This window comes from Thermobia domestica, chromosome 13, assembly GCF_964235325.1.
Source record: "Thermobia domestica chromosome 13, izTheDome1.hap1.1, whole genome shotgun sequence".
Taxonomy (NCBI): Eukaryota; Metazoa; Arthropoda; class Insecta; order Zygentoma; family Lepismatidae; genus Thermobia; species Thermobia domestica.
This window is the reverse complement of record NC_137466.1, coordinates 85,945,402-85,972,384: the sequence shown is the minus strand read 5'-3', so window position 1 is coordinate 85,972,384 and position 26,983 is coordinate 85,945,402. Positions and strand designations below refer to the sequence as shown.

Here is a 26,983-nt window from a genome sequence, read left to right as displayed (position 1 = left end):
TATTCTACATATTTCCCGCAAAGTTCAATATACTTGCTTGCATGGTGCTCCAATTTTTGAAAATCAGTTTTAAAAAAAAAAAAAATTCTAAAGATTGTTTCGTAGCTCTAAAGGATCAAAATGTCGTCCTTTCAAGTGTTATTTGAGCTTGAAGAATAAGTAATAATCTGACAGAGCTAGACCTGTGGAATAAGGAGGAGTAGAGTTGCTAGACATTGAAACTCTAGATCATGAAATGTTAATCGTGTTTGCAGTGCTCGACGGACAGGGGCATTGTCCTGAAGAAACATATATTCAATTTTTCGCGGCGTTGCACTTTCAATTTGTCTTCCAGTTTTGTGAGTAATGTAGAGTAATACTCTGCATTAAATGCCTGATCTTTGGGCGGGTGGGTTATGAATACGATTTCATTCTTATCTTAGAATGCTGCAAATACTTTCCCAGCCGACTTCTGTCTCTTGAACTTCTCGGGGTAAGGGAAACGTGAGTGCCACTACTCCATTGACTGTTGTTTCGTTTAAGGATCCTAGTGGTATAACCATGTTTTGTCCATGGTTACTATTCACGACAGAAATTTGTCGGCATTTCGGTCAAAAAGGAGATGATCTCCCTTGTCCTCACTCTTTCATGCTTTTGATCTGCTGACAGATTTTTGGGAACCTATTTGGTAAGAGCTTGCGCATGTCCCCAGTCATTATGAATTATGCTACCGACCCGTTGCCGAGAAATGCTCACAATCTCTGTCAAACATTTTACTGAAGTTCTGCGGTTTTCCAGAATAATATCACGAATGTTATCCACGATTTCGGGAACAGTTACTGTTTTGGTCTTGATGCATGTGGAACATCATTTGTTGAAAAATCACCACGTTTAAAGCGTGACACCCACTTTTTCACCACTGCATATAACGAAGTAGAATCCTGTAGTGTTTCACTGATTTCATGATGAATTTGCTTCGAGGCTTTCGTTGATGGAACAAAAATTTGATGACAGCTCGGATCTCGATGTTCGTGAAATTCGCTCGTTGGGCACACATGATCACTTTGAGGACCTGAAAAGCACAGTAAGAATTTCGTTATTAACATGAAAATTTGTATTTGTATATACAGAGATACGTTCTTGAGAACTGCGCAATTTCATCAGTCTGTCTGCACTCCTGGGTTGGCTACGAATTTTTCAGCAGCCCCTAACACTGTTGTGTTTGCTACGCATGGATACACATTTTGTGAGATATCCATATCTGTCAAGCTGTTGCCTACGCTTGGTATATTATAAATAAATAGACGTTTTTGGATAAACTATAGTGTGTAGTATAGTTTTTCATTTTTCGTAAAACTTGGTTTTCTGTTTTTTTTTCCTTACGAAAAAAAAAAAAAAAAAGATTCACACATGAAAATTAATCATACTGACATATGGAAATATGGTGATTTAAGTTTTTTTTTTTTAAAAAAAAGTTATATTTATGATAGATTATTTTCGTATGTTTACGTATATCGTTCCGAAGTTGAATAAATACTGTGCCTTCAAACCTCCAAGAACCAGAGCTACTAAAATTATGATTGGCGGAAACTCGAGGTGATATTTTATGCTTGCCGAGCGGATTTCAAGCAAGTGAGCTACCAGCGACATAATCATTTTTCTGCATTTTGTATGGTTTATTTCTCGAGGCTGAACTACTGGCGTTTTACGAACAAATATTTACAGAGTCAGTCCAGTGTTGTAGATATTTTGATTGAGTTTGCTTTAATGTGTAGTGTATTCAAATAGTTCAATTTTTGTATATGCATGTATTTAATACCAACATTGTTTCCTTCTCTCCTGTATGATATGTAAATATAATAATTGAAATGTATGTTAAACTACTAACTTAAACAAAATTCGTAATGTCAACAAATTCTCGTTTTAGGTGTCGGCATGGGGAGGTTATGTGTTCATCGTTAATCTTATTCCCCTTCACGTATTCATACTTCTGTTAATGGATAGATTTTCTAGTCGTCTGTATACAAGCTACACAACATTCTATATCCTAGGACTTATTTTGAGTATGCAGATTCCATTTGTTGGATTTCAACCCGTCCGAACAAGCGAACATATGGCATCAGCGGGTAAGTATCCTACTTAGCATGTGAATTACAGGACTCATTATTTGATCCTAGTTCAGGTCTGTATAGTGTATGTAGTCATAATTCATTGTATACTGTATGAGTATCATATCCGTTACTACTATATAACTAACTTTTTTCTTTTTCTCCAGAAATAGGTTTCCTTCCGTGTTACGCGAATTCATGATAAATTATTCTGTGACTTTATTTGGGGATCACGGTGGCTCAGAAGTATATCGTTTACTTCTGGTGTGAAGAGTCTATGGTTCAGCCCCAGGCGACGGAGTTCGTAGTACATATCGTCTTGAGTATTCTCGGGATTATCCCATTTCCCCCACTCTTATCATTGCACGCTTTCTTTCATCATCACTATCCGAACTCCCATCCAAGTATCATTCCGCTTCAACCTACAGCGAAATGTTAACTAAAAATTTCATTCTTATATTCCATAGTTGGAGCCGTTTATGCAATTTAGAGGAACATACATAGAGTACTAAGATCACTTGAAATATAAGCACTGTCTTTTCAAAGAAATTGTTTGTTACAAAAGTGCAAATTTCATTCCTAATATTTTCAAGGTAAGAATACAAAGTACGGCGATGAAAATAAATATTGGCGCAGTTAATTATTTTTTTTTAGTGAATCAAGCTTAAGCGGGCTTCGACCTTTAGAATCAATATGTATGTTTGTGTTTATCTTCTGTCGTGAAATTTATCCAATCCACCTTTTCGTAAAATTTATCCGATTTTAATGAAACTCAGGTGTAGGAAACAAAGGGGTTGAAATCCGTCAATGGATGGGGCGAAATCAATGGCAGGTTCGAAGATCGCACAGATACATAATCTAGCAACAAAACAAATGAGGTATTTCGGGAGTAAAGCAAGCTCAGCATCAACCCAAAATGTAGAGTTCGCCCTTACTACCCAGAACGCCTCAAATTTTCACTAACTTTTTTTTTTTTTTTTTTAATGCGATTTTGATGCAGTATGGATTTTATACTGTGGGAGTTTTTCGATCGTACCCATTGGTTAGGGTTGAGGTCACTTAAACACAGGGTTGGTTAGTTTAAACCAAGATGGTAGGTACAGAGAAAATGGTTTAAACCAAAAAGTAAATTTAAAAGCAAAAATGCTACAAATCGTGTGATTCTCATGGTTACGTTTTCACTTATCTTAAACCATGTACAGTACATACCCATGAAACATAAATGTTAGTGATTTTTTTAAATCAAAAGTATTTTCTACAAATTTACAGTTCGTATCTTGATTTACTTTTTTATTATTATTATTGATACGCAAATTAAATTAAATTGTTGTATTTCTTTTCTGACTCAGTGAAATAACTTGGACTGAATTAGATTTTCGGTACTCTCTAGTCCTCTGAAATTATCCATTTATTTTAGTAATGTTTAGAAGTGACCTGTACAGTGATTTCACTTGTGCAGTTATGTATCTTTCTAAAGTAACTCTTAAAATATTCACAAGTACAAGGTCAGTACAACATATTTCCATCAGGTGTTTTCCGTGAATGAGTCAGTAGGGTCGCCTTTGTGGTGAAAAGGTCCCGGGCTGAACTTAAGGTGGAGGGCAGTTTTTTGTGGGTGCATATCGAATAGTGGTTCGGATCCCACTGTAAACTGTAAGTTTCGTTCTTCATAACCCTACTGTTGCATAAGGGGCGGCAAGGCCAAACGAACTTCTATCCATATGTAATTTACATAAATAAAGCAAATCTATAAACCTAAAAGCTTTGTTTAAACTGTAAAAACCTGTTTTTTCAGCACGGTTTTTGCCAACCCTGTTCTTAAGGTAAATAGAGCAAATTATTTCATAACTTGAAAGTTTCTGCGTATATAATGTGATAAAATTTTCAACACAATAGCTATCGTAAAAATTATTTGATTTTGATGTAATATGACTAATATTTTCTATGAGGCTTTCCGTTTATCTCCATTTCTCTTTCTGACATTTTCTTTAAGGCTCTCCAGTCGTTTTCATTGCTTTGGCTGTAATAAGTCAAGAATGAGAGGTAAAATTTACCTCTGCCACACATTTTAAAAAATATATTGCACGACGAACTTTTTAAATTATCCAGTTTGTATTTTGCTCTGATAAGTAAGAATTATCTCAATTTCTTGGAGTTGAAACTAGAGGAGGGGTGAATTCACCCCATATTAGAAACACACACACATACTATAAGATAATTTGTCTTAAAATTTATCGTGTTTTCATAATACATGGAATGTTCTTTCCTTGAGGCTTCTCAGTAGAGCCTTTTTGGTATCTTTGTGGTTAATACCAGTGAGGCGAAGTGTTAAATTCACCCCATCTTGAAATAAATATTGTGTGGGATTACATGAACTAAGTAGGGAGTCGAATTCACAGCAAGTTCAACGACATATTTTAAAGGGGATAAAGAAAGCAAATATTGTTACCTGTGTTGTATGTTTCTGGGTTTCCCAAACTTCACTATTTGCTTATTCAAGTAATCCCAAATTTCCGGATTATATTTGAAACTGCTTCTTAATTAGGAAAATTAACTTCAGCACTTATGGTCGAAATTTAGCCAATTGTATGTTTTTTCCCTTTACAACTGTGCACTGAGTAATTTATGATGATCATAAAGTGTTCGCCATCATTCTATTACGTTATTAATGTTTGCGTTCTTTTATATAAATTAGTGCGTTAAAATATTTTCGATTTATTAATATATTTTAAGGTAAATTTTGTTCATTAGGTTGAAAGGAGCATTTTCATCTTTAGCTTTAAGAATTACTCGTTTTGATTGAAATAAATGAGGGGTATGGTAGTGAATAATCTCCGACTTGCTTCCATAGTGCCTAGTACTACTTTGCGTATGGGTGTTGATTTTATGCTATAACACATTAGGTTTTTCACGAAATCTTGACCTTCTTTCTTAATTCTCATATATGCAGAAAATTAAATTATTTAATAAAATGACGAACTAAGGTCAAGATATAAATGTTTCCTCAGCTTCTTTATTAATGAAGGCAAGTATTTGCACTCCTACCCAGTTAAGCTTGTTAGTATTATCATGTAACTGTTTCTATAGATAGTTTGTAAACGGTTGCTTTGATTACAGAGTTAATTATGTTTCGTATTTCACTTTTACTTGCTATTTTGACCTCAATAAAATCTGTGTTCTGTAGAACCGAATGTTAACTGTCAAACTAAATATTTCATATAATGAATTCTGTAATTAATGCCATTGATGTGCTAGATATATCCGGTTTATAGTAATTTTCAGAAACGGAATAACATTGTAACTGCAATACACAATACATACGTTTCAGATATCCCTCTTGCACTGTCGACATGGACTTACTGAACATTCTTAGCTTAGTACAAGAGTGATTATGTAAAATCTAAGTATTCTACACTTTTGTTGAAACGGTTATTTAGTTCTTGAAAAACAACTCAGTTCGATGTATGATTTTACAGGCCTCATTCGAAGAAGAAAACGAAAACATTCGAAATATAGTTGCAATACAATTTGCATTTACTGTGACGAATACTCCTACGATAAATTATAGATAGAAGCTTAATTTGAAAGTAATTCCTGTTCCTGAGAATGTTCTGTTGAATAATACATTTTTATTATTTTTAATTGCAGGTGTTTTTGCTTTGCTGAATGCTGTTGCTATACTAAAATACCTCCAAAGTATTCTTACACGATCAGAGTACAAATACTTTTTTGTGGTTGCTAGCCTTACAGCAGCAGGTCTTGTTTTCTTAACTGTGGTTGGACTTACTTATGCTGGTATCATTGCTCCATGGAGTGGTAGGTGAGTTCCATACCTGTGCATGTAGTATTGAGTTTCATACTGAAATGTGTTCTTATATGTTGTTATCCGTAATTATAGAATGACGTGGACACTTTAACAGTTATATACTTATCTGTATGCGCATACAGTGACATTCATGATCGGGATGTTTTTGGAATGGGTTACGTTGGAAAATTAAGACAGTACTGGTTTATCTTTTGTATACTTTGTCTAGTGTGTTGTAGTTTGGCTGTTCTTTCCTTTAGAAACCCTTTGTGGCTATGTAAATAGCATATGCGCCTTTGGTGTGGAAAAATCGGGTTCGATTCCTGGTGGGAGCTCATGTGGTTCGGATCTCACGTTAAGCTGTAGGTCCATGTCTCATATAGCCTCGCTGCAGAAAGATGCGCTTACCAGTTTTTCCTTTTGCTATCTTGTGAGCATTATTTAGAGTTACGGACAATATATTTACTTGATGAAGTACGTTAATGTAATATTCTTTGGATACAATTTTTAAAATGTATAAACATAATATGACAAACACAAGGTAACTTCAACAGAAAATGAGATGGAAGATAATGATTAGACCAGTGGGGAGAGCTTCAAAATCGCTAAATGGCTTTGTAATAAAGTAATAAATGACATACGGATTTTTGTGATTCCGACGGTACTTTGCAGTTACCTCGTATCTCAAAAACAAAACACAGCTTTACAAAAGTTTGAAAAGGTTGGAGTTAACTAATCTCCAACTTTTTTAAACGTTTTTTTCTTCTGTAAATTTTTTTGAGATTGGTAGCTGCAAAGTGCCGTACAGATTACGAGGTAGCAGCAAAGTGCCGTCGATTTGTATTTAACATTTATAGAATATTTTTGCCACGCAAGAAAACAACATTCCCGACCTTCCCGTTTCCGTACTAAACACGGGATTCATCTCATCAAATTACCTCATATATATATATGTACAAGGTATCCGAAAAAGTTCTTGCCGTTTTTGACGTCCCATTTAATATGCTTTCACAGAGAAGAAACGAAATGACGCATGTTCCTACTCAAGCGATCGGAAGTTAGTCTGATCATCGATCTTCAGTAGTACAAGCACGTTGTACATTCAGTAGTCATAGCTTGTCCAGTGTCGAAGTATCTTTTCGTGGTATGGCTTTAAAGTGGGCTTGTCAGCTACCGCAACAAGTCGCCGTATATGCAAGCATTTGGGGAGAATACCGTAAACGAACGCACCGTCAGTCATTGGTTCCAGAAATTCCGTTTAGGAGACGTGAGACTTTCGGATGAACTTTGCAGCGGACGAGAGCACAGGTGTTGGATGACGAAGCCCTGAAAGCAACCATCGATTAGAACAGTGGTCTAACGTACGATGAACTTGCAGAAAGGTTCCATGTTTCCTCTGAAATAATCAAATTGCACCTGCATAGGATAGGAAAATCATACAAGTTTAGCAAGTGGGCGCTCCACACATTGTCGGAAGCCAACAAGGAACGAGTGTCAGCCTTGCTTACTCGACACGATCATACCCATCTTTAATCGCTTGCTCACTGATGATGAAAAGTGGATCCTCTGTAACACTCCCAGGCGTACCAGACATTGGTTGTCTCCACGTGATCCTGTCCCTCACACTTCAAGATTACCTCTGGACGCATGAAAGGTTATGGTCTCTGTCGGCAAGTAGTGCATTACGAACTCTTTCCATCTAGTCAGGCTCCCACTGCTGACCTCTACTTTCAGCAGTTGCAAAGGGTGTGCTGTTCGTGCACGACAATGCCAAGCTATATATGACAAAGGGGACCCGAGAGACCCTTCACCAACTTGGGTGGGAGACTGTGCACAATAACCTGGTAATAAAACTTGGCGGTGTTGGATACAAAGAAGTTCGTGAGTGCGTTCTGCAGGGCTCACTTATTGCAAAAAATCTCCAACAGAGGTGTTGTCGAGGGAATAAAATAGGTGGTAATCTGTTGGGGCGAGAAGTCCGGTGAATATAGTATGTGGCACAGTATCTCCCAGCCAAGTTGGTGAAGGGACTTCTGGGTCCTCTTTGTCATATGTGGCGTGGCATTGTCATGCACGAACAGCACATCCTTTCCAACTGCTGAAAGTAGAGGTCAGCAGTGGTGGTCTGACTAGATGGAAGGAGTTCGTAATGCACTACTTGCTGACAGAGAGCATAACCGTTCGTGCGTCCAGAGGTAATCTTGAAGTGCGAGGGCCAGGGTCACGTGGAGATAACCAATGTCTGGTACGACTGCTTCAGAACGATAAGAACTTTTTTGGTTACCTTGTATGTATACAATAATGGAAAAAAAAAATAATATCAATGCGTTTATACCATGCAATATACATCAATTTAAAGAAAATCTTATGCTGAATGCGAATTAAGTTATTGTATGCATAAGTTACTTTGGTGGAGATGACGAATTTTCACAGCATAAACCATAGCCTTAATATATCTCCAAAGATAGAAATCAAATGCCGTTAGGTCTTGTGCTGGGACAGGGTATTCAGCTGGTCTACGTCGATCAATTCATATTCCAGGGAATTCTCCATCCCACGACGCTATAATGAGGGAGCGGTTTTATCGTATTGATAAAACCGGTGGTGTGTACCATCTTCGGACATCGCAATTGGTTTTATCTGCTCCACACCATAATCGCCTCTGCACATTTCACTTTGGAAGGATATGTTTACGCGGGATTGTCAGATGACCGATAGCGCATGTTCTGCCTATTAACCTCCCCATTTTTGCAAAAGTGAGCTTCATCCGAATGGAGTATCTACATAGTAAAGTTAGGGTGTAGCTGTAATTGCTCGATAGCCCACTCAAAACTGCACTCGGTGGGGTAAACATTCAGTTGCCGATAACTTTTCACCAACCTAAGTTACATTAAATCTGATCTCATATTTGAAATGTTGGGAAAATTCTAGCCCATGATCATATATCATACTACCCATCTATCGTTCATAATAAAAATTTTGAATCCAAAACAGCGAAAACAAGATGACAGCTGTCTGTGTGACATACTCCCAAAAGTGTCCTCCTAGGCTTAATGTGCCACTCACCTCACAATGAATGAAACTACATCCGTGTAGATTTTAAAAAAAGGAAAGGATTTTTGATTTTGATTCACCCCGGAGATATATTCAAAGGTGGAAAGATGAATATTTCATTCAAGCTTAAAAAATGAAAACATATCCTGTATCTACGTATATGTAAGGAAGAGGGAATTGTTTTAATATTTAATCCGTTATAGGTAAAGATGCAGTAATCTAAGTTGTCTGAAAGCATGTAGCTGGTTCGGGAAAAACCTCGATAGCATAGTGGCTACACGGTAAACCAGAGATCAAATTCGATTATCGTCCGAGTCTCAGATTTTCACTCGTTGAAATTTATTGCCTAAATGAGGAACTTGGCATAATATAATTTGTAACTTCCTTACAAAATTAGCGTACACATGAGGATAAATCACAACATTTACTTATCACTGCCATCTATTTGGAGTTGCATATCTGTGTACTTTCGTGCGGAAGCTCATATGTTTCGGATTCCACGTTAATCAGTAGGTCCACGTCTCATATAGCCTCGCTGCTCAAAAGAGACGTTAAACTCAAAATCAATTCAACTCAACTCAACTGTGTACTTTTGTGTGTACATATTCAAATTTACTATTATTATTAATTTTAATAATGCACTAACCATTTTACCTAATAAATTTTGATCTCACTGTGTTTGTAAGATTTGGTGAATTACAAAATGCTTATAGGATTGGGTGAAAGTAGACCAGACTCAATAGAGCAGTTCATTATTCTTTTTATAAATAGCTGTTTCAGTTGTTCATAATTAATAAAACCATTGAAGATACTTCATTTTAACATTACATATTATGAATATCACTATATGATTAAAAAGGCTTTGGTCATTGTGAGACGCTTACGTAAGTTTGAGCATGCTTGACACATTGTAAATATCAGTTGTGTTGTTTATTATGTAACATCTATTAAAGAATTTAAATCACTGTTACCTTTGTTTTGCAGGTTTTATTCTTTATGGGACACAGGATATGCAAAAATTCATCTACCTATAATTGTGTCGGTGTCAGAACATCAACCAACTACATGGTTCTCCTTTTTCTTTGACTTACACATTTTAGTGGCAACTTTTCCTGTCGGATTATGGTACTGTATTAAGAATATAAATGATGAACGTGTCTTTGGTAAGTATATGAAAGTAATATGTTTTATGTATACTAATACAGAAGATCGTTTCAGGCTTATTGTAACGGTTTTGATTTACAAGGAGGGCGAATAGTTGTACGCAGGGGTCGCACACTGTAATGCAGTCATAAAGTCACATGCCTTCCAAATTATATATATATATATTAGGGTGGTCCTTAATTTTCGATTTCCGAATTTCTTTGCTCCCAACCCCTAAATTGGTTCCATATCGGACCAAATTAATCTGTGAAAAAAATGGGCTCAATCGAAGAATATTTAACCGACCCCCAAGCGACCTAAACATCTGCATGCATTTACAATGTATAGTATATGGCAAAAATTTGTAATAAACTCTTGTAACTTAAAAATGGCTGAGGGAAAGGAATCATATCTTGGATAGAGGGTGTAAAAGTAGATCCATACCTGATATTGAGTAGTGACTGAGATGAGGCATATCTTTACGTTCACCATCTTGGATTCGGGCACAAAATTTTAAATAGAAATGACCTCGTATGATATATCATTTTGAGGTAGCTTTTGACGACAAACAGACGTCTGCCTTTATTTTCCACTTATTTCTGAACATGTAATAATTATCAACTATGGAAAATAAAAGCTCCGAAGTAATAAAACTTAATATTCTGTGAGTTTATATCTCTGTACGGGCTGCAGATTTATAAGATTGTTGAATAGTTTCCCTTATTTGAATTAAACCATAAAGTAAAGAAAGAAATGCACATGCCCATCTACTTGGAAAGAAGATATGAACTTTCAACGTGGGTTGAATACATTGAAAAACATTGTGGTGGTGAATGATGTTGCAGAGAGAGGTGTGAAACTGATACAAGAATACGGGAACATTTTAACAAAGGACGAAAAAGAGAAACAATACATATTGCAGATAGTCAGTGAACACAGAAAAAAGTAGATGATGCAGTAGAATTTGGCTAGTTATCCACAGCCTTCAGCTTTCTTTTAATATCACTTTAAACATTCATTATATTTTATATATAATTTCATTTCATATAAATAATTTCAGTATAGGCTGGTATGTATTTCGACGGGATGTAATTATATAATACAGTGGGGATGTAATAGTTTGTTAATATTTCAGTAACCCATAAAGAAAAAAAAAAAAACAATACTGAAAGATAATAAACTATTATTTCAAAGCTAAAAAGAATTATTTGACCAGAGATAAGTTGAAAATATAGGAAGATGTGTTTTTATAATGAAAGGTTACCCAAAAACGATGTCACAAAACATCATTTCCATTTAAAATTTTGGGTCCGAATACAAAATTGCGGACTTCAAAATGGCCGCCATCATGCTATTTGTCAAGGTCAGATGTGAATTACTTCCAATCCCTGTATCCAAAATTTGGTCCCTTTCCCTTCAGCCGCTTTAAAGTAAGAAGGGTTTATTCCAGACTTTTCCTATATATTAAAATATTGGATATGCATTCAAACTTTAGGTCGCTTGGGGGTCGGTTAAATATTCTTCGATTGAGCCCATTTTTTTCATGGATAAATTGGGTCCAACATGGAACCAATTTAGGGGTTGGGAGCAAAGAAATTCGGAAAAAAAAATTCGCCATGTAATTAAGGACCATCCTAATATATATATATATATATATATATATATATATATATATATATATATATATATATATATATATATATATATATATATATATATATATATATATATATAAAGTTATGGACATTTGCTGTTTTATACGAATGAGGTAAGACGGAATAAAATTATTTTAATTTGGAATTTAGAATCCTGATTGATATCCATGGCAACATAGCATAAGTCACAGTACACTTGATGCCACCGTCTGTTTACGTATTCTGTCTTGTCTCTTTCCAAAGTACATTGTTGTCAGAGAACAGCGCTCTAAACGCCTGGCCTTACGTACAATGTAATAATACGTTTTTCGTGACTGAATAGGTTTTGTTTTCCTATCTCCTTTCTGCAGAAGGGAGACTTAGTCTAACCTCTTTCTCTCACTTGCGTGAGAGGAGGAAAAACTCGAAGAAGAAATTTTTGTTTCTGCTTTTCGCGGAAGAAAGAATGAGTCATATTATTTGTGAGAGAGTGTTCTGCAAAAGATTTTCAATGAAGGATTGCGTTTGTTCTACGACGCTCATATATAAATTATTATGGAGGAAAAAAGTACTTAGTGCACTTTAGGGTTTCGGAATGTAACCATGATGTTTGTGTGTGTGTGTCTGTGTGTATGTGTGTGTGTATTTTTTATTATTATGTATTTATTTTTACATTTTAGACTGATTTAATCTGAAATGTTATTGTAAAATCATGCATACGAAGTCACAGTCAAATATGTGTTACACGTGTAATTCAAATAAATAATTATAAAACACCAGTAAGTAGAGAATAGCAAGAGGTCGAAAAATAAAATTCCAAACTTTACAGAGAAATAGGAATGTAAACATGAAATTTTATTGTTTATAGAAGTCTGAAGGTCAGAATTATCATGGGTGTGGATCAGTTGTCATGTAAAGTACGTTTAAGGCGTTTCAGTAAATTCAGTCGCCTGTAGACTTGCGGAACTGCATACACATGTTGGCGTTCCTCTTCGACCCTATCCCGCAGCAACTGAACTTCGTAACGGACAGATACCGTGTGCGTTTTCTTGGAGTTTCCGTTTTCTCCCACTTTCTCTATTCCCCCATTGTCATACATTTTATCATCATCTCTGTTAACCTCGGAGCATAATAGTTGGACGTTAACCTTAAAAAAAAATGGCGTTCCTCGTAAATATATGGTTAGCAAATGCGTCTTCAGCTTGGAATCACGGGATTCAATTCTCGGTGAGACTACATGTGATTCAGGTTCTACGTTAAACTGTAGGTCTAAGTCTTGGTGCTGAAAATGAATGGTCGAATGTATTTCTTGTTTCTTTTAGAAACGATCGAAATCGAATTTCATATTGAACTTCAATGCATCATGCAAGTATTATCATACTAAACACAACACTCTAAGCAAGACTATGTGATAAAAATATATAAAACACAATCATGTAACAGTTTCAACACACTAGCTTTGTCTTCATCAGACTTCCACTCCTTCTGGCTACTTGGAAGTTGGTCACCTCTTATATACTTTCCGCTAATCAACTTTAATTAGACTCCGTCCTTGCGTTAAAAAGTAACACTTGTGTTTTTCCATTTTCACTTGTTCAGCTGCACACTTGTCTATTAAAAATATATTTTTGCTGGATTACATAATCAAGTTCGTTTTATTATTATTATTATTATTATTATTATTATTATTATTATTATTATTATTATTATTATTATTATTATTATTATTATTATTATTATTTCCTCTTACATTATCATTTTACTGGTTCTTCCATATCATTTATTTCTATTGATCGTAAGTCTTTGTTCTAAAGAAAGAACTGCGTAACTAAAAATTTATATATTTATTATGCCGCGGCGCGGTTTTTCAAATATCCTCGTATCCATCTATGTTCAGTTTTTATTTTATGTTTCATTTTACATTCCACGTTGCTGCCCTTCATGCTAGCAAAGAGCAATTAGATCTAACTTCTAAAACAATATGAGATAAATCGATAAGGTTTTTCGTATTAACAATTCGAGTTTCAATTTTTTTTTTTTCACTATTCACTGTTCGACAATGACATTTGTTCATATATTCGTATATCACTCTAACGTACGTAATACACTTGTTGGAGGAGAGAACATGATCCTAGCCGATCACAGACCACCATTCGTTTTAGTTATGTTACTGTATTACATTAATTATTTCTTGGAATTTACCCAATGTCATAGATTTCTGCACGATGTTAACCGATAAGGGTTACTTGTATATAAATATCTTGTACAGTTAGAGTACTTCTGAAAGACCCGGTTTTAATTTCAAGTGGGAACTCATTTGATTTGGATCCCGCATTAAGCTATAGGTCAACATCTCATATAGATTCTCTGCTAAAAGGGACTCTAAACTCAAATAGAAACAAAAATTTTGTTTCTATGTACCACAAACTCATAGGATAGAAGTGGTTATTTTCGGATGGGAATATGGAGAATAATATGAATTCTGATTCATTCTTGCATACTTTATCGTTCGATTATCTTTCGATCGAAATTATGGTTCGATTTGATTGGCACGTAAAATTTGCAATTAGTTATTTTTATTACGCTTGCATGGGGTATTCAAATCATTCTGAGTATACTTTCCCTACACAGTACTACCCGGGTTGCTATGTAAGTTCAATCAAGTTTCAATGCGAATTGAGATCGCAAAAATTCGTTATGTTGGTGTACTTGCATATATAGAGTCTGCATTTCTTATATGTGTGTTGCTAATGAATATATTAAAATGATCGATATATTTAACACAAATATTCTTTAAAAACTATATTAAATTTTTCACGTTAAAATATCGGAAAATGACCATATTATGATGATCTCATAAAAAGCGTTTTCAAAGCTCAAAGCGTATTAAGTTTTTGTGGCAGGATCGGAATTATGATTCATTACGATTTGAATTATTAGGCATTTTTATTTTTCTATGAAGATCATTTTAAAAACGTGGGATTGTATTATTTTCAATATTTGGGGTAATACGGTATTTAGCAGATCATATTGGGTACGCTACAGTTTTAATGATAAATCGTAACGTTAATATCTAAATTGTTATAAGAGTCTACTATCAGAATTATTCAAAAACGTCTCCCGTTTTTTGCAGTTGTCCTATATGCTCTGAGTGCAGTGTACTTCGCTGGTGTTATGGTGCGATTAATGCTAACACTTACCCCAGTTGTTTGTGTTCTCAGTGGCATAGCTTTCTCCCGAGTATTTGAATTGTATATGAAGGAGGAAGAAACACCAAGATCATTATTCGAAAGTAGTGATAGTGATGAGGATGGCGGAGGAGAGAGAAACAACCGAAACATGTACGATAAGGTAAGTGTTATGTACTGTGTAATTTAAGGCTTTAATAAAGCGGAGCCATTTAATTTAAATATGTACAATTAGTTTATTCTTCATTGTCCATCTGAATTTTTTAAAGTTTATTTGGGGAACTGCTTATTTCAGAGAAATTAGCGTGAAAAGTATTACCGCTCATGCGACTGGTAAAAGTGCCCTCGCTTGGATACATTTGTAATTGTGCGTTTTATACTAATTTGAAGACGCAGAATCCAATGGAACAATTGCTAAACGTATCCGGCCATGGAAGCAGAGAAAAATGACCTTTATAGTTGAGATACAAATTTGCTTGTAGGCTTATTATTGATAGCACGTTATTTTTTTAAAAAGTATGCTGTAACTAGTTCCTTTAAATTGCAGATACGAGAGCAAAGAAATAATTATCAAAAAGTAATTTAAAAAATAATAATCTGAAAAAGATAAGTGTATTTCAGACAAGTAATTATAAGCATGTGTTTAATGTGTATATTTATCGGTAATTATTTTTTTAGATTCCGCTTTAAAGTACATAATTATCTTAAAGTTGATAACAAGGTATCACAAAGATAAAAAGATGAAAAGAGAGTTAGTAAATAAATAAAATAGGAAGCAAAAATTTACACTTAGCACTGATTTTCATTCATATACACGCTTGCCGGATATACAACCTTAATTATACCAAACCTTAATCAACAACTAAAAACATGACACCAGTAATTTCGTAAATTTGTAGTCGATTCGAACTCCTTTTTTTTCGTGACTTCATGTAACAATAATTCAGTCGAATGCCGCATGCTCGAATTAATATATATATAACAAGACAAGTGCTTAAGTATGATACGAAAGAACTACCGCTATACCAATGGCAAAAATGCCCTCGCTTAGATAAATTTCTAATTGTTATATATATGCCATTGGTATAGCGGTAGTTCTTTCGTATCATACTTAAGCACTTGTCTTGTAATTGTTAGACTATACCGCTTAAATGTGATAACCGGTATCCATAAAATAAGATTTCACATATCAAAACCTCTTTGCATTTCGCTTATTCTGTGTATATTTTTTTTTAATTAAAAAGAACAGTAATATTACCAACTGTAGGATATTTTAAAAAGTGAGGTAATAAGATATCGGTGCAGGTTTTCAGTTTTCTTCTGAAACAATGTTCGAGAGCACTCAGTGGTAGAGCGCTTACCTCTCGTGCGTGGGGTCCCAGGTTCAGTCCCCAGCCAAGTAAGTTTGTGGTGTCCGTGGGTTTTCTTAGGATATTCACTTTCCTCTCACATTCTCATTTCACCAATTCATCATCATCATCATCATTCATTTGCCTTAATCATAATTTGCCTACAGGTCATAATCGTTGGACGTTAAACGGAAATATTTCATTTTTTGAAACGATGTTCTTATAATGTAATTGTTTCGTTTAATGAACTAGGGGGTACGTAAAATTTAAAATAATCATAATACATACATATTTTGTGAATGATGAAAACTATTTATGCAAGAAAGAATTTGTACTACCATGTATATAATTCATGTTGTGTGGCCCGATTTGACCCCTTGATCATAGGTGCTACCCATCTTGTTTTCTCCAAAATTCTTTTTATTTTTTTATATCTAAAACTTGTATTACTTTTTTTAAAAAATGTTACTTTTCTCCTTTATATAAACACTTAGGCTTTCATAGAACTTGTCAAGTGTTAGTTATAATACTGGTTTTCTGAATAGTATTATAAGAAATTTGGTATAATATATAGGCAGTTTTACGCATTGCATTTAGCACTTTTTTTTCCAAATAAAAAGTAAATTCCTTGAAAAATTCTTTTTTTTTTTTTTTTTTTTTTTTTTAAATTTAGTTCGACTCAAATTAAAGAAATATGCTCTGAAAGCTACTTAAAACCAGCGCGGGCAAATTTGACGCCCCCCTCCCTCCCCTTGGTTCTGCACGTAGCATTTGCAAGCACGGGTTTCCTAGGGTTAAGGAATCAAATTTGGGAGTACACGCTTGAATAGAAAAGTATCGTTAGGTGTTATAAAAAATACTGGTTTAACTGGTTGATGTGCTCACTTGCATGTGACAGTATATGCGAATATTGTGGATTTGATTGTTAAAATATGAGGTTAGACTAAAGTAGTTTTTGAACTCTTCTTCTCTTTAGGCTGGAAAACTTCGGAAAATGAAACATGAACAACAGAAAGAATCAGATGGTTTAGGAGTAAATATTCGTAGCATTGTTATAATTGCTGTTCTTGTCATGTTGATGATGTTTGTGGTACATTGTACATGGGTTACAAGCAATGCATATTCTAGTCCAAGTATTGTGCTTGCGTCATATGGACATGATGGGTAAGTATAGTTTATTATTTATGAACAGGTGCCTTCCATTTCAACTCAGGCAAAATAAAATAAAATTGTACTATCACCATCTCAGATATTGTTGAAACTTTTTTTTTTATAGCAACTAGACATGATTTTAAGATATATATATATATATATATATTGTTTTGTTTTGTTTTGTCACAAAACATTTTCCCGCCAAGTAATGGGCCATCAAAGACGGGGAGTACAATTTATGAATTGTACAAAACATGGAAAATTGTCAACTTCGGAGCCCCACCATTCAGCTATGGAGGCAGGTAGAGTTATAATTCTTTATGTGGTATGTGCATAGGGATATAAATAAACTATATTTTATTATAGTTTGGTTTGCGCATGCGTATCTTTTTGTACATAAATTAACAAATGAATGTCAGTTTATCTGAAAAGTCGAAGTTTGCGAATTTTTTTCAAGCACTTCCGGTTCGAATTTTAAAATTTTGTTTTCACTGTTGTTAAGACCTAGTTACCCGCTTTCCGAAAGAAATTTTGTACCGCTTCTGTGTGCAACCGTTTCGTCGCAAAAAATTCGAGAAATTGTCAAATTTTCAAAAATCGCCATTTTTGGGCGCCATTTTGTCGAAAACACCAAATTTTAAAATTCTGGAATCTTGTCAGATGGTTCAACTTTACATGAATAATAAACACACCAAATACCATTCACGACCAATGCTTCATGTATTAACTACAGCTTTTTGAAGGTAGCGAAATTTCGTTAACTTTGATGTCAGAGTTGGCAACACTGGAAACAATAAAAGTGCAACAATTTGGTGATGCGTGTGGTTCACATTCATTAAATAACGAACAAAAGTTGTTTCCTGACTGTTTTTAATTATTTTGATCAAAAATGCCTTCTGAAATAGTAAAGTGAGCCTCCCCCTACTCATCCGTTTTCTTAAACTGAAGTAATCTGAGATGGAAGTTACGATTACGAAACACACAAATTTTAAGTTCACTTACTTAAAATGGTCTTCGGAAACAAAATTTCACTTTTTTTCTTTTCTTTTTTTTCACATGAACCAGTCACTTGCTTCCTTGGTGTCTTCTTCGCTAACAGCATGTAACCGTGCAGATTCTTCAGTAGATATTGGTGCACTCACAAGTAGCACATTGTCGATAGTCACAAAACACCTATTTTGACTCCTCTTATGCTCTTCTGGAAACCTGTATCTTGCTGAAGATCCACGTGGAAGCATAAACAGCACTTCAACTTCACGTAATTCATAATTTATTCATAATACTTTTGCTACTCACCACTGGTTATCATACGTATATGCATGTAACAAAAGTTCCTTTTTGCAGACTTCTTAAATCTACAATTTGAATTGCAGAAGTTCGATTTTGGGGGAGGTATGAAGTTAGTTCATGGTGACCCGTTACTGCCATAAAAATTTCGTTATTTCCCGAAAGCCAAAGGTGATTTCGTTGAATACCAGTTAACGGTTGCACACTTTCTCATTCTTTCCTTTCCTTTCTTTTCTTTTCGGAAATTGTCGAATTTAGTTCCAGCCAACAAAACGAGAGTAATACCCAAAGTTTGTACTTACAATATACTCACGAATTCTTCGGCAGTTTTAATAATGTGTATTTGTTTTTACCTAAGGTTATGCCACGTTGTCACATTCTTTACAACTCCCCCTTCCCCCTAACACCGTCGCAGAGACTCTTGCATGGCCGATTTCACTGAAAAACCACTGCTTTATCGAACCTGTCTGCATCTCGAACATCTGAAAACAATTTTTAAAGTGAGATGCAGCACCATCAAAAATCACGGACACGTTTTGGGAAATTGTAGACACTTATTTTCACGTATTCAAACCTTTTTCTATAACCTATATTTTTGCTTTTCTTCGAGTATTTTTAAAATCTTGTCTATGGCTATGAGTACATGAGCCGAATCATGTTTTGTCGTCGCTTATTACAACAAAACTGTCAGTTGTTTCATAATAATATACCCCATTGCCGTAAAGATGGAAATTTGCTCGTTTTTCCGGTGATAATTTTGAATTTCACTTTGCAGAATAACAAACCAGTTTTCAGCGAAGTCCACATGAAGTAAAATAGAATTTGTATCTTGAAATTTTATACGGTGCTTTTCGGTAGCAATTAATTCTCTTTGGATCTTCTCGATGTAGTCATGAATTACAATTCTTACAGTTAAACCAGCAACGTACGATACGAAAACAAAAAGTGGCAGTTTTTTTTTTTTTTTTTTTTTTTCTCTAACGAGATCATTGTTTTCCCGTATGGCACACTTAATACTGTCATTTTCAATCAGGATCAATAATTAAAGACTCCATCCACTCCAGGACATTCACCACATTCTTGAAGAAGACAGCTGTCATTTTCTACGGATCATACTACTAAAGAAAAAATGTTTAGTAACAATTCAGTCGGGGAGTATGTCGCCTAAAGGAACAGAAGCTCACTTCAAGATAAGTCGTTCCACCATAGAAAAAAGATTAAAGAACAGATCAAGGCAGAATCCGGGCTATCTAAAAATGTTCACTGAAGAATAATAATTAACCTTCGCTAGTCATCTTGATAAAGTTTGCGATTTCGGATTCCTCGTTGATTAACTTGATTTCAGATTTATTGTGAGGTCCTATTTACTCATGCATGGGAGAACTGTCATTGCTTTCTAAGACAATCTTCCCAGTCGAGATTGGGTGAAGTTATTTTAGAAATTGCACCTCCAGTCAACGACTAGATTCGCTGCTAATATAGATAGGGCTTGTGCAGCTGTAGAAGGAAACGTAATCAGCTATTACAGTCATTATATTTGATAGTACCTCTTAACATGTTCTCTTTCTTGTTTGCAGTAAATAAAAAGTTTTGTTCTTGGAACACCTACGTCCTACTTAGTCTCAGAGCAGATTTCAATGATTTTTTGTAGGAAAATATGGGGTGGGTTCAAGTAGCCCGAACGCGAGTCTTACTTGGACCCATTTTTTTACAATAATTGCCTGTGCTTTGTTTTCAATATATGTAACAAACTGTCCTCGATTTTTTACAATAAAGCCTGTAGTTCCACTTAATATGGGTTATGACAATAACTTTCAAGTTTTCATGGATGAAAACACACCGAAAGAACGAATTTATTGCAAAATCGGGTCCAAGTAGCCCGCATCTACGGTAATCAAATTGTTGCACTTTTATTGTTTCCATTGTTGCCAACTGTGACATCAAAGTTAACGAAATTTCGCTAACTTCAAAAGGCTGTAGTTAATTCATGAAGCATTGGTCGACAATGGTATTTGGTGTGTTTATTATTCACGTAAAATTGAACCATCTGACAAAATTTCAGAATTTTAAAATATGGTGTTTTCGAGAAAATGGCGCCCAAAAATGGCGATTTTTGAAAATTTGACAATTTCTCGAATTTTTTGCGACGAAACTGTTGCACACAGAAGCGATACAAAATTTCTTTCGGAAAGCGGGTAACTAGGTCTTACCAACAGTGAAAACAAAATTTTAAAATTCGAACCGGAAGTGCTCGAAAAAAATTCGCAAACTTTGACTTTTCAGATAAATTGACGTTCATTTGTTAATTTATGTACAAAAAGATACGCATGCGCAAACCAAACTATAATAAAATATAGTTTATTTATATCCCTATGCACATACCACATAAAGAATTATAACTCTACCTGTCTCCATAGCTGAATGGTGGGGCTCCGAAGTTGACCATTTTCTACGTCTTCTACAATTCATATATTGTACTCCCCGTCTTTGATGACTTCATACAATATCTGAGATGGTGATGGTACATGCTCTGCCTGAATTGAAATGGAAGACACCAACAAGTATTGTATGAAGTTCCTCTATTTAATAATGAAGTTAATACTGTGTTGTGGAGTGATGTGAATGATCACTTGAAATTCTAAGATATTAACTGTAGAAACAGTTTATATATTCAACAACGAAATGCTCACTCAAATTCGACTTACTTTGTCGATTGAAAATTAGGTATAAACACTGAGCAAAAATTTTATTGCAGCTTTGTGTTAATGTTGATAATTATTAGAGAAATTGAAATTAAACTCTTTGAACTATATTAATTAAAAAGTACTTACCGCAAAAGTATCTATTACTACTAGAGGTAAGAAGAGTAGTGATTTTCGGAAGAAGGTAATCAACAGTGTGTATTTCCATAGACAACGTTAGTATTTGAAAGGATATATGGTGAAAAAGGGAATATTTTTTGCCGAAACGTTCATTGTTAGTTAATTGTGGGATAAATACTTTTTAATGAATACTGAGTATGCAGTACATTAAACCAAATAGCTATTTCTCTTAGCTTTATTTCATTTCTTGGCTTAGTAATCAGTTTCTAATTTGAAAATTAAAAAGAAAAGAACTCAGATGTATTACAAGAGAAAACAGTCCACAAGAAAAAGAATATTTACTATAGGCAAAGAAAGTTTAAATCATATTTATTGCATAAGAAGTCTTTTGATTTTAATAGAAGTAAAATTCAAATTGAAATATCTACCTAAAATTTGAATCAATAGAGTTGTCTAATATCACAGTACATTGCTACATATATATATATATATATATATATATATATATATATATATATATATATATATATATATATATATATATCAAATTTGGTGACTATAACTTTATTGTGTTTCCAGGTCACGTCAAATATTGGATGACTTTAGAGAGGCTTACTATTGGCTTTCACATAATACAGCAGACGATGCAAGAGTAATGAGTTGGTGGGATTATGGTTATCAGATTGCCGGTATGGCTAATAGGACAACACTTGTGGATAATAATACGTGGAATAATAGTCACATTGCTCTTGTAAGTACTTGCAACTGGTTATGGTACACAAGCTTCTGTAAGTGATTTGTCAACGATAGGAGTACACATAGTATAAGAAATAGATGAAGTAAGCGATACTCCTCTGTGGGTGTAGATTTAATGAAATTATTAAAGCTGAACGCAAAACTTGAAGAGTAATATATATTTATCTTGTCATTCTCAGAAACTATTAGACGTATATATATATATATATATATATATATATATATATATATATATATATATATATATATTCATCGTAGGCTGTAAATACGGCGAGGTTTGGGAATTGCATACCCAAAGGGGAATTAGGGATATATATATATATATATATATATATATATATGATTAGCTCATACGACGAATCCTAAAAATCCAATTGCTAGTATTGCATGGTTTTTTAGCGTTCGCCAGATCTCCGAAACTATTTTACGTAAATCCTTGCAGTTTTGTATAAATGTTCTAGGACCCTGAGCGGCAAATAAGGCAAAGTTTCAGGAATTATATATCCTTACGGGAATTACAATTTGTTTAGAGATAACAATGAAACTGACAGACTGTTTATTTGGAAATTTGTTTATTTGTTTGAGAAAACCAAAATTGAGTTTAGATAAGGGGTGGTTGTGTAAGGAAAGGAAAGCGGTAATTGAGAAATGAAATAATAGTGGCATAGAAATAAAAAATACCAATACGAACTGGCAACCTTTTACTATGAAACAAGAGAATACACAAAATTATCCCGCTATGTTACAGTGTGTTGCTCCACCTTTTTATGACTAATCAGAAGCTTGGACAAGGTGTTTTTAACTTCTTCGTTCTGCTCGACCCTGGGAGTCCGTTCCTTTTATTTTCGTAATGTTTTTATCATTTCTTCTGTTTTTAACCTCCATGACCAAGAGAGACCCGAAAACTTAGAAGGAATTAGAGTTATTTCTAAGTAAAATGTTTCTCACTCCTGTTCATTAAATTAAATTAGTCATGTTTCAGTTCTTACTGAACCATCTATTTATGAAATATGAACAAGTAAAATGTGTAAAATGATGGTAAGGATTTCTTAGCATGTTAATATATTGTCTGAAAGGAGTGAGATAATTTAGTTCATTGTGATCCTGATGTTGAAATTTACTAAAAATTTCAGTTGTCTCCTCTTGCCGCCATTGTCTTTAAAATTAGTTAGATTAAAAGTTATAAAGAAAAGTTTGATACAAGTTCGGTGTGTCCAAGCACATAAATATTTGTTTTAGAACATTTCATACGGTCTGAGAAGGAATTGTGCACCGTCCCTAAGGATAAGTGATCTGTAACGTTTCTCACTGAGTGAATTGGCTAGTGTAGTGATTAGAGCATCGACACTATAATCTGGAGATCCGAGTTCGATTTCAGGCTAAGTTCTTCACTTGTTTAGTCTTCGAATTTTCATTGAATTAATATTTATGAAGGATGGGAATAAATTTGTTTGATTCTTTTGATTCTTTCCATTTTCTTATATAATACGTACTAAAGTTAATTTTATTTAAACTAAAATACTTAGTAAAGCAAAAATAATGTTTTTAATTTTTGGTTAAGATTTTGTTATACAGGTATTTCTGTAAGCTATTGTTGTATAGTCACAAAGAGAAGTGGCTTTTCAGCCACACAATTTTTGGTATCAAAAACTATAGTGTGAGAGCCGATCTGAGCAAAGTTTGCAATAATTCAAGAAATCTTACTGTTTTAAAGTTAGAGCAATATGCACTTAAAGAGTTTCCATTTAAAAGTTGTTGAGAGAACTATGCAGGTAGATACACTCTTTTGCTGGAGATTGTATATTACTTTATTCCTATTGAAACCCCCAGGTATGAAGTTTAAGTAGATAAGTAGTATTGTGAGGTATTGCAACTTTAGCATGAAGTTTGTTCGACTTCTTACCTTATTTGTTGTTAGTAACTGATAATTGACTTAAAGTAATAAAAGTAAAATCTAACCTATACTTCTTATTGGTAGTGTGTTACAGTTTTGGCAGTATATCATTGCCTTCATCAGACACATTATAAAAGTACAATCTAAAATTACACCGTATGCATTTCAGAAAAAGTATAATGAGGAAGTTACTTCTAACAGCCAATAAGATTAGTCCTTTCACTTTTACAGTTATCAAATTTTTAATTAGTTATAGACCTCAGTCTTAAAATCATAAAAATAGAAGAGACAGGGAAGAAGATAGAAGGAAAAAATAAACAACATAAAGATGACGTTAGATTAAGGTGGGATAAAACGCAATTTATAAACATCAAAGAATCAGGATACGGGAAATGGAGGAGTAGAAAGGAAAAGAAAAAGTACTATAAAGAAGTGAAAAGAAAAAAAAGCGAAAGCTTAAAACTAATAGAAAATTTGAAGAAATTTTCCCTGAAAATGAAGTGTGAAGTGAAAACCGTGCGTGTTTTTCACTTTTACTAGCGGAATTTTAGTAGCTTCGAAGGCAGGCGTCAAAATTTAGACAAGTGAAGCAAATCGTTGATCGTATTACCTTTTAAATGCATATAAAGTACTGTTGCTCTAGTCTTCAAGTCGATTTAAATTGAAAAATGCATTTCATAAATGCAAAAATGACTACAGAAATAGTAATTTTTAAAACTTGAGAGAAAAGATGCCGATAATGCGTACGGCCAGAAAAAAAAAAAAAAAAAAAAAAAAAAAAAAACACTGCTCTTGTTCCATATACATGCAAGTTAGTGCAGATTTTATTAGGAATTCCTGTTATTTTATCAGGTATTATGTTTTTGAAATAGTCCGTTCATATGTTACGCACTTCTTTTTATGTTAATTGTATATTTCAGGTTGGAAAAGCAATGTCTTCCAACGAGAGCGAAGCATATAAAATAATGCTTTCACTTGACGTAGATTATGTATTAGTAATATTTGGAGGCGTTATAGGCTACTCAGGGGACGATATAAATAAATTTTTGTGGATGGTGAGGATTGCGGAAGGAGAACATCCTAAAGATATCAGAGTAAGTTTTGAGTTCGTAGTACCTTTTAGTATAGTAATCATCGTTTATTTGAGTATTGGGGTGACTTAAAATGTTTCTGCATATGAAAGTAGCATTTAATTAAGATAATTGTAGTATTTTTGAGCTGGCACGAAGGATAGTCAATAAATTATAAATAAATTTAACGAAAGGAAATGATTCATGTGGTTAAATTATTAGCCAAAACTTACTGTTAAATGCATCTGTTAAAATTGTTCTATACAGTTTCGACGTTTCTTGGTAGATCGGAGTTAGTTAACTGCAAAATCTTCCCATTCACTGCTATATACAATGCCATTTTGTAGTTACTTGCAATTTAAAATTGTTGAAGTATGATAAAGCTGTTCGGAATAATGTGCTATTCTTTAATATTTCTGATATAAAATACACATATCCGAGCAGCTGTGTTCTTCATATTAACAAGAATTATTAATTGAATTATAGCAATGATTTATTTCATATTCAAAATAAACTTAACTATGAAAACAAGTTACTTGTTGTTATAAATATAAAAGCAGGATTGAAACGGTAACTGCATCTGAACTCTCGAGTATAAAGTCTAAAATTACTAAATCATTGTTCATCTTTTGACTTATTGTCTCTTGTAATGTTATTCATTTTATTATTGCAGGAAAGTGATTATTTCTCAGACTCAGGAGAATTTCGAGTCGATGAAGAGGGTTCTCAAACAATGTTAAATTGTTTGATGTATAAACTCAGTTATTATAGATTCGGAGAATTGAAGGTAAGCTGATAATTTTAAATACGTTGTAAATTTGACATCTTTTGGGTTATTCGATGTAAGAATAGTTTTTTTTTTTTTTTTTTTTCTTCATGCCTGAGAATACGTACGTAATAGTATATGATAGAAGTTAAAACTCAGTTACCTTCTATTGCCTCTGTCTTCTCTTTGTATATTTTCTAAGCAGTTGATCGAAAATGAAGGTCGAGTTTCTTTTATTTTGTGATATTGCTGCTTCTTCAGAATTCCACAAGCCGTGGTACTCCTTCAGTTTTCCTCACGTTGTCTAATTGATATTGTTGTGCCTTCTATACCTTCAGCAACGACTTCGTTCCAGTCACTAATAATGATTGAGTTCTCCTTATCTCCGATTTGAAACAGTTCTTCTATTTGTTCGTATAACTCTTCAGCTTCGTCCCTGTGTTTAACTGGATATATAGGTAGACTTGCACTAGCGCTAGGTTTCAAATTTATCTCTTTACCATTATCACGGTCTCGTTAAAGCCTGTTCCCTGTCCAATCTTCTTTCTGAGGTGATATTCTACTACTGCTATTTTATCTTGCAATTCTGAACAAATCACCCTGCATTTTTCGCTTCAGTGGTCTCAATGATCAGGTTATCTCATATCGTTTATTCCTACTATATCGATCTCCGTTTTTTTCATGTCTGTCTTCAAATTCTTGAGTTTTCCACATTGCATAAAATCTCTCTTCCATATTTTTATCATGCAGTGGATTCACTTGATGACAGCCAAGGAGGTCTTGCATCGTCCTTTGTCAGAAATGGGGCTTTGACATGTTCTGCTTTTAACGTAATTTGATTTTGTTTATTATGTTGGGTATTATTTTACTAAGGAATATGGTAATGTTGTACTTTCCGTAGTGTTCACTCTTTTCTTTGCGTTTGGTTGTAGTTATTCATTGCGAGATCCCATTTGAATCCACGAAGTAGTAGTGA

The 26,983-nt window shown here is 34.0% G+C and overlaps 1 protein-coding gene across 1 annotated transcript in view; it reads left to right on the top strand.

The window, feature by feature from the left end:
- Stt3B (catalytic subunit 3B of the oligosaccharyltransferase complex) overlaps positions 1-26,983 on the top strand; it is a 66,002-nt gene that overhangs the window by 14,474 nt on the left and 24,545 nt on the right. The window contains exons 5-12 of the mRNA XM_081736012.1: positions 1,907-2,105; positions 5,736-5,907; positions 9,931-10,109; positions 14,857-15,074; positions 17,237-17,424; positions 22,101-22,272; positions 25,092-25,265; positions 25,915-26,028. Of these exons, the coding sequence (XP_081592138.1) occupies positions 1,907-2,105; positions 5,736-5,907; positions 9,931-10,109; positions 14,857-15,074; positions 17,237-17,424; positions 22,101-22,272; positions 25,092-25,265; positions 25,915-26,028 (1,416 nt within the window). The remainder of the gene's footprint in view (positions 1-1,906; positions 2,106-5,735; positions 5,908-9,930; positions 10,110-14,856; positions 15,075-17,236; positions 17,425-22,100; positions 22,273-25,091; positions 25,266-25,914; positions 26,029-26,983) is intronic.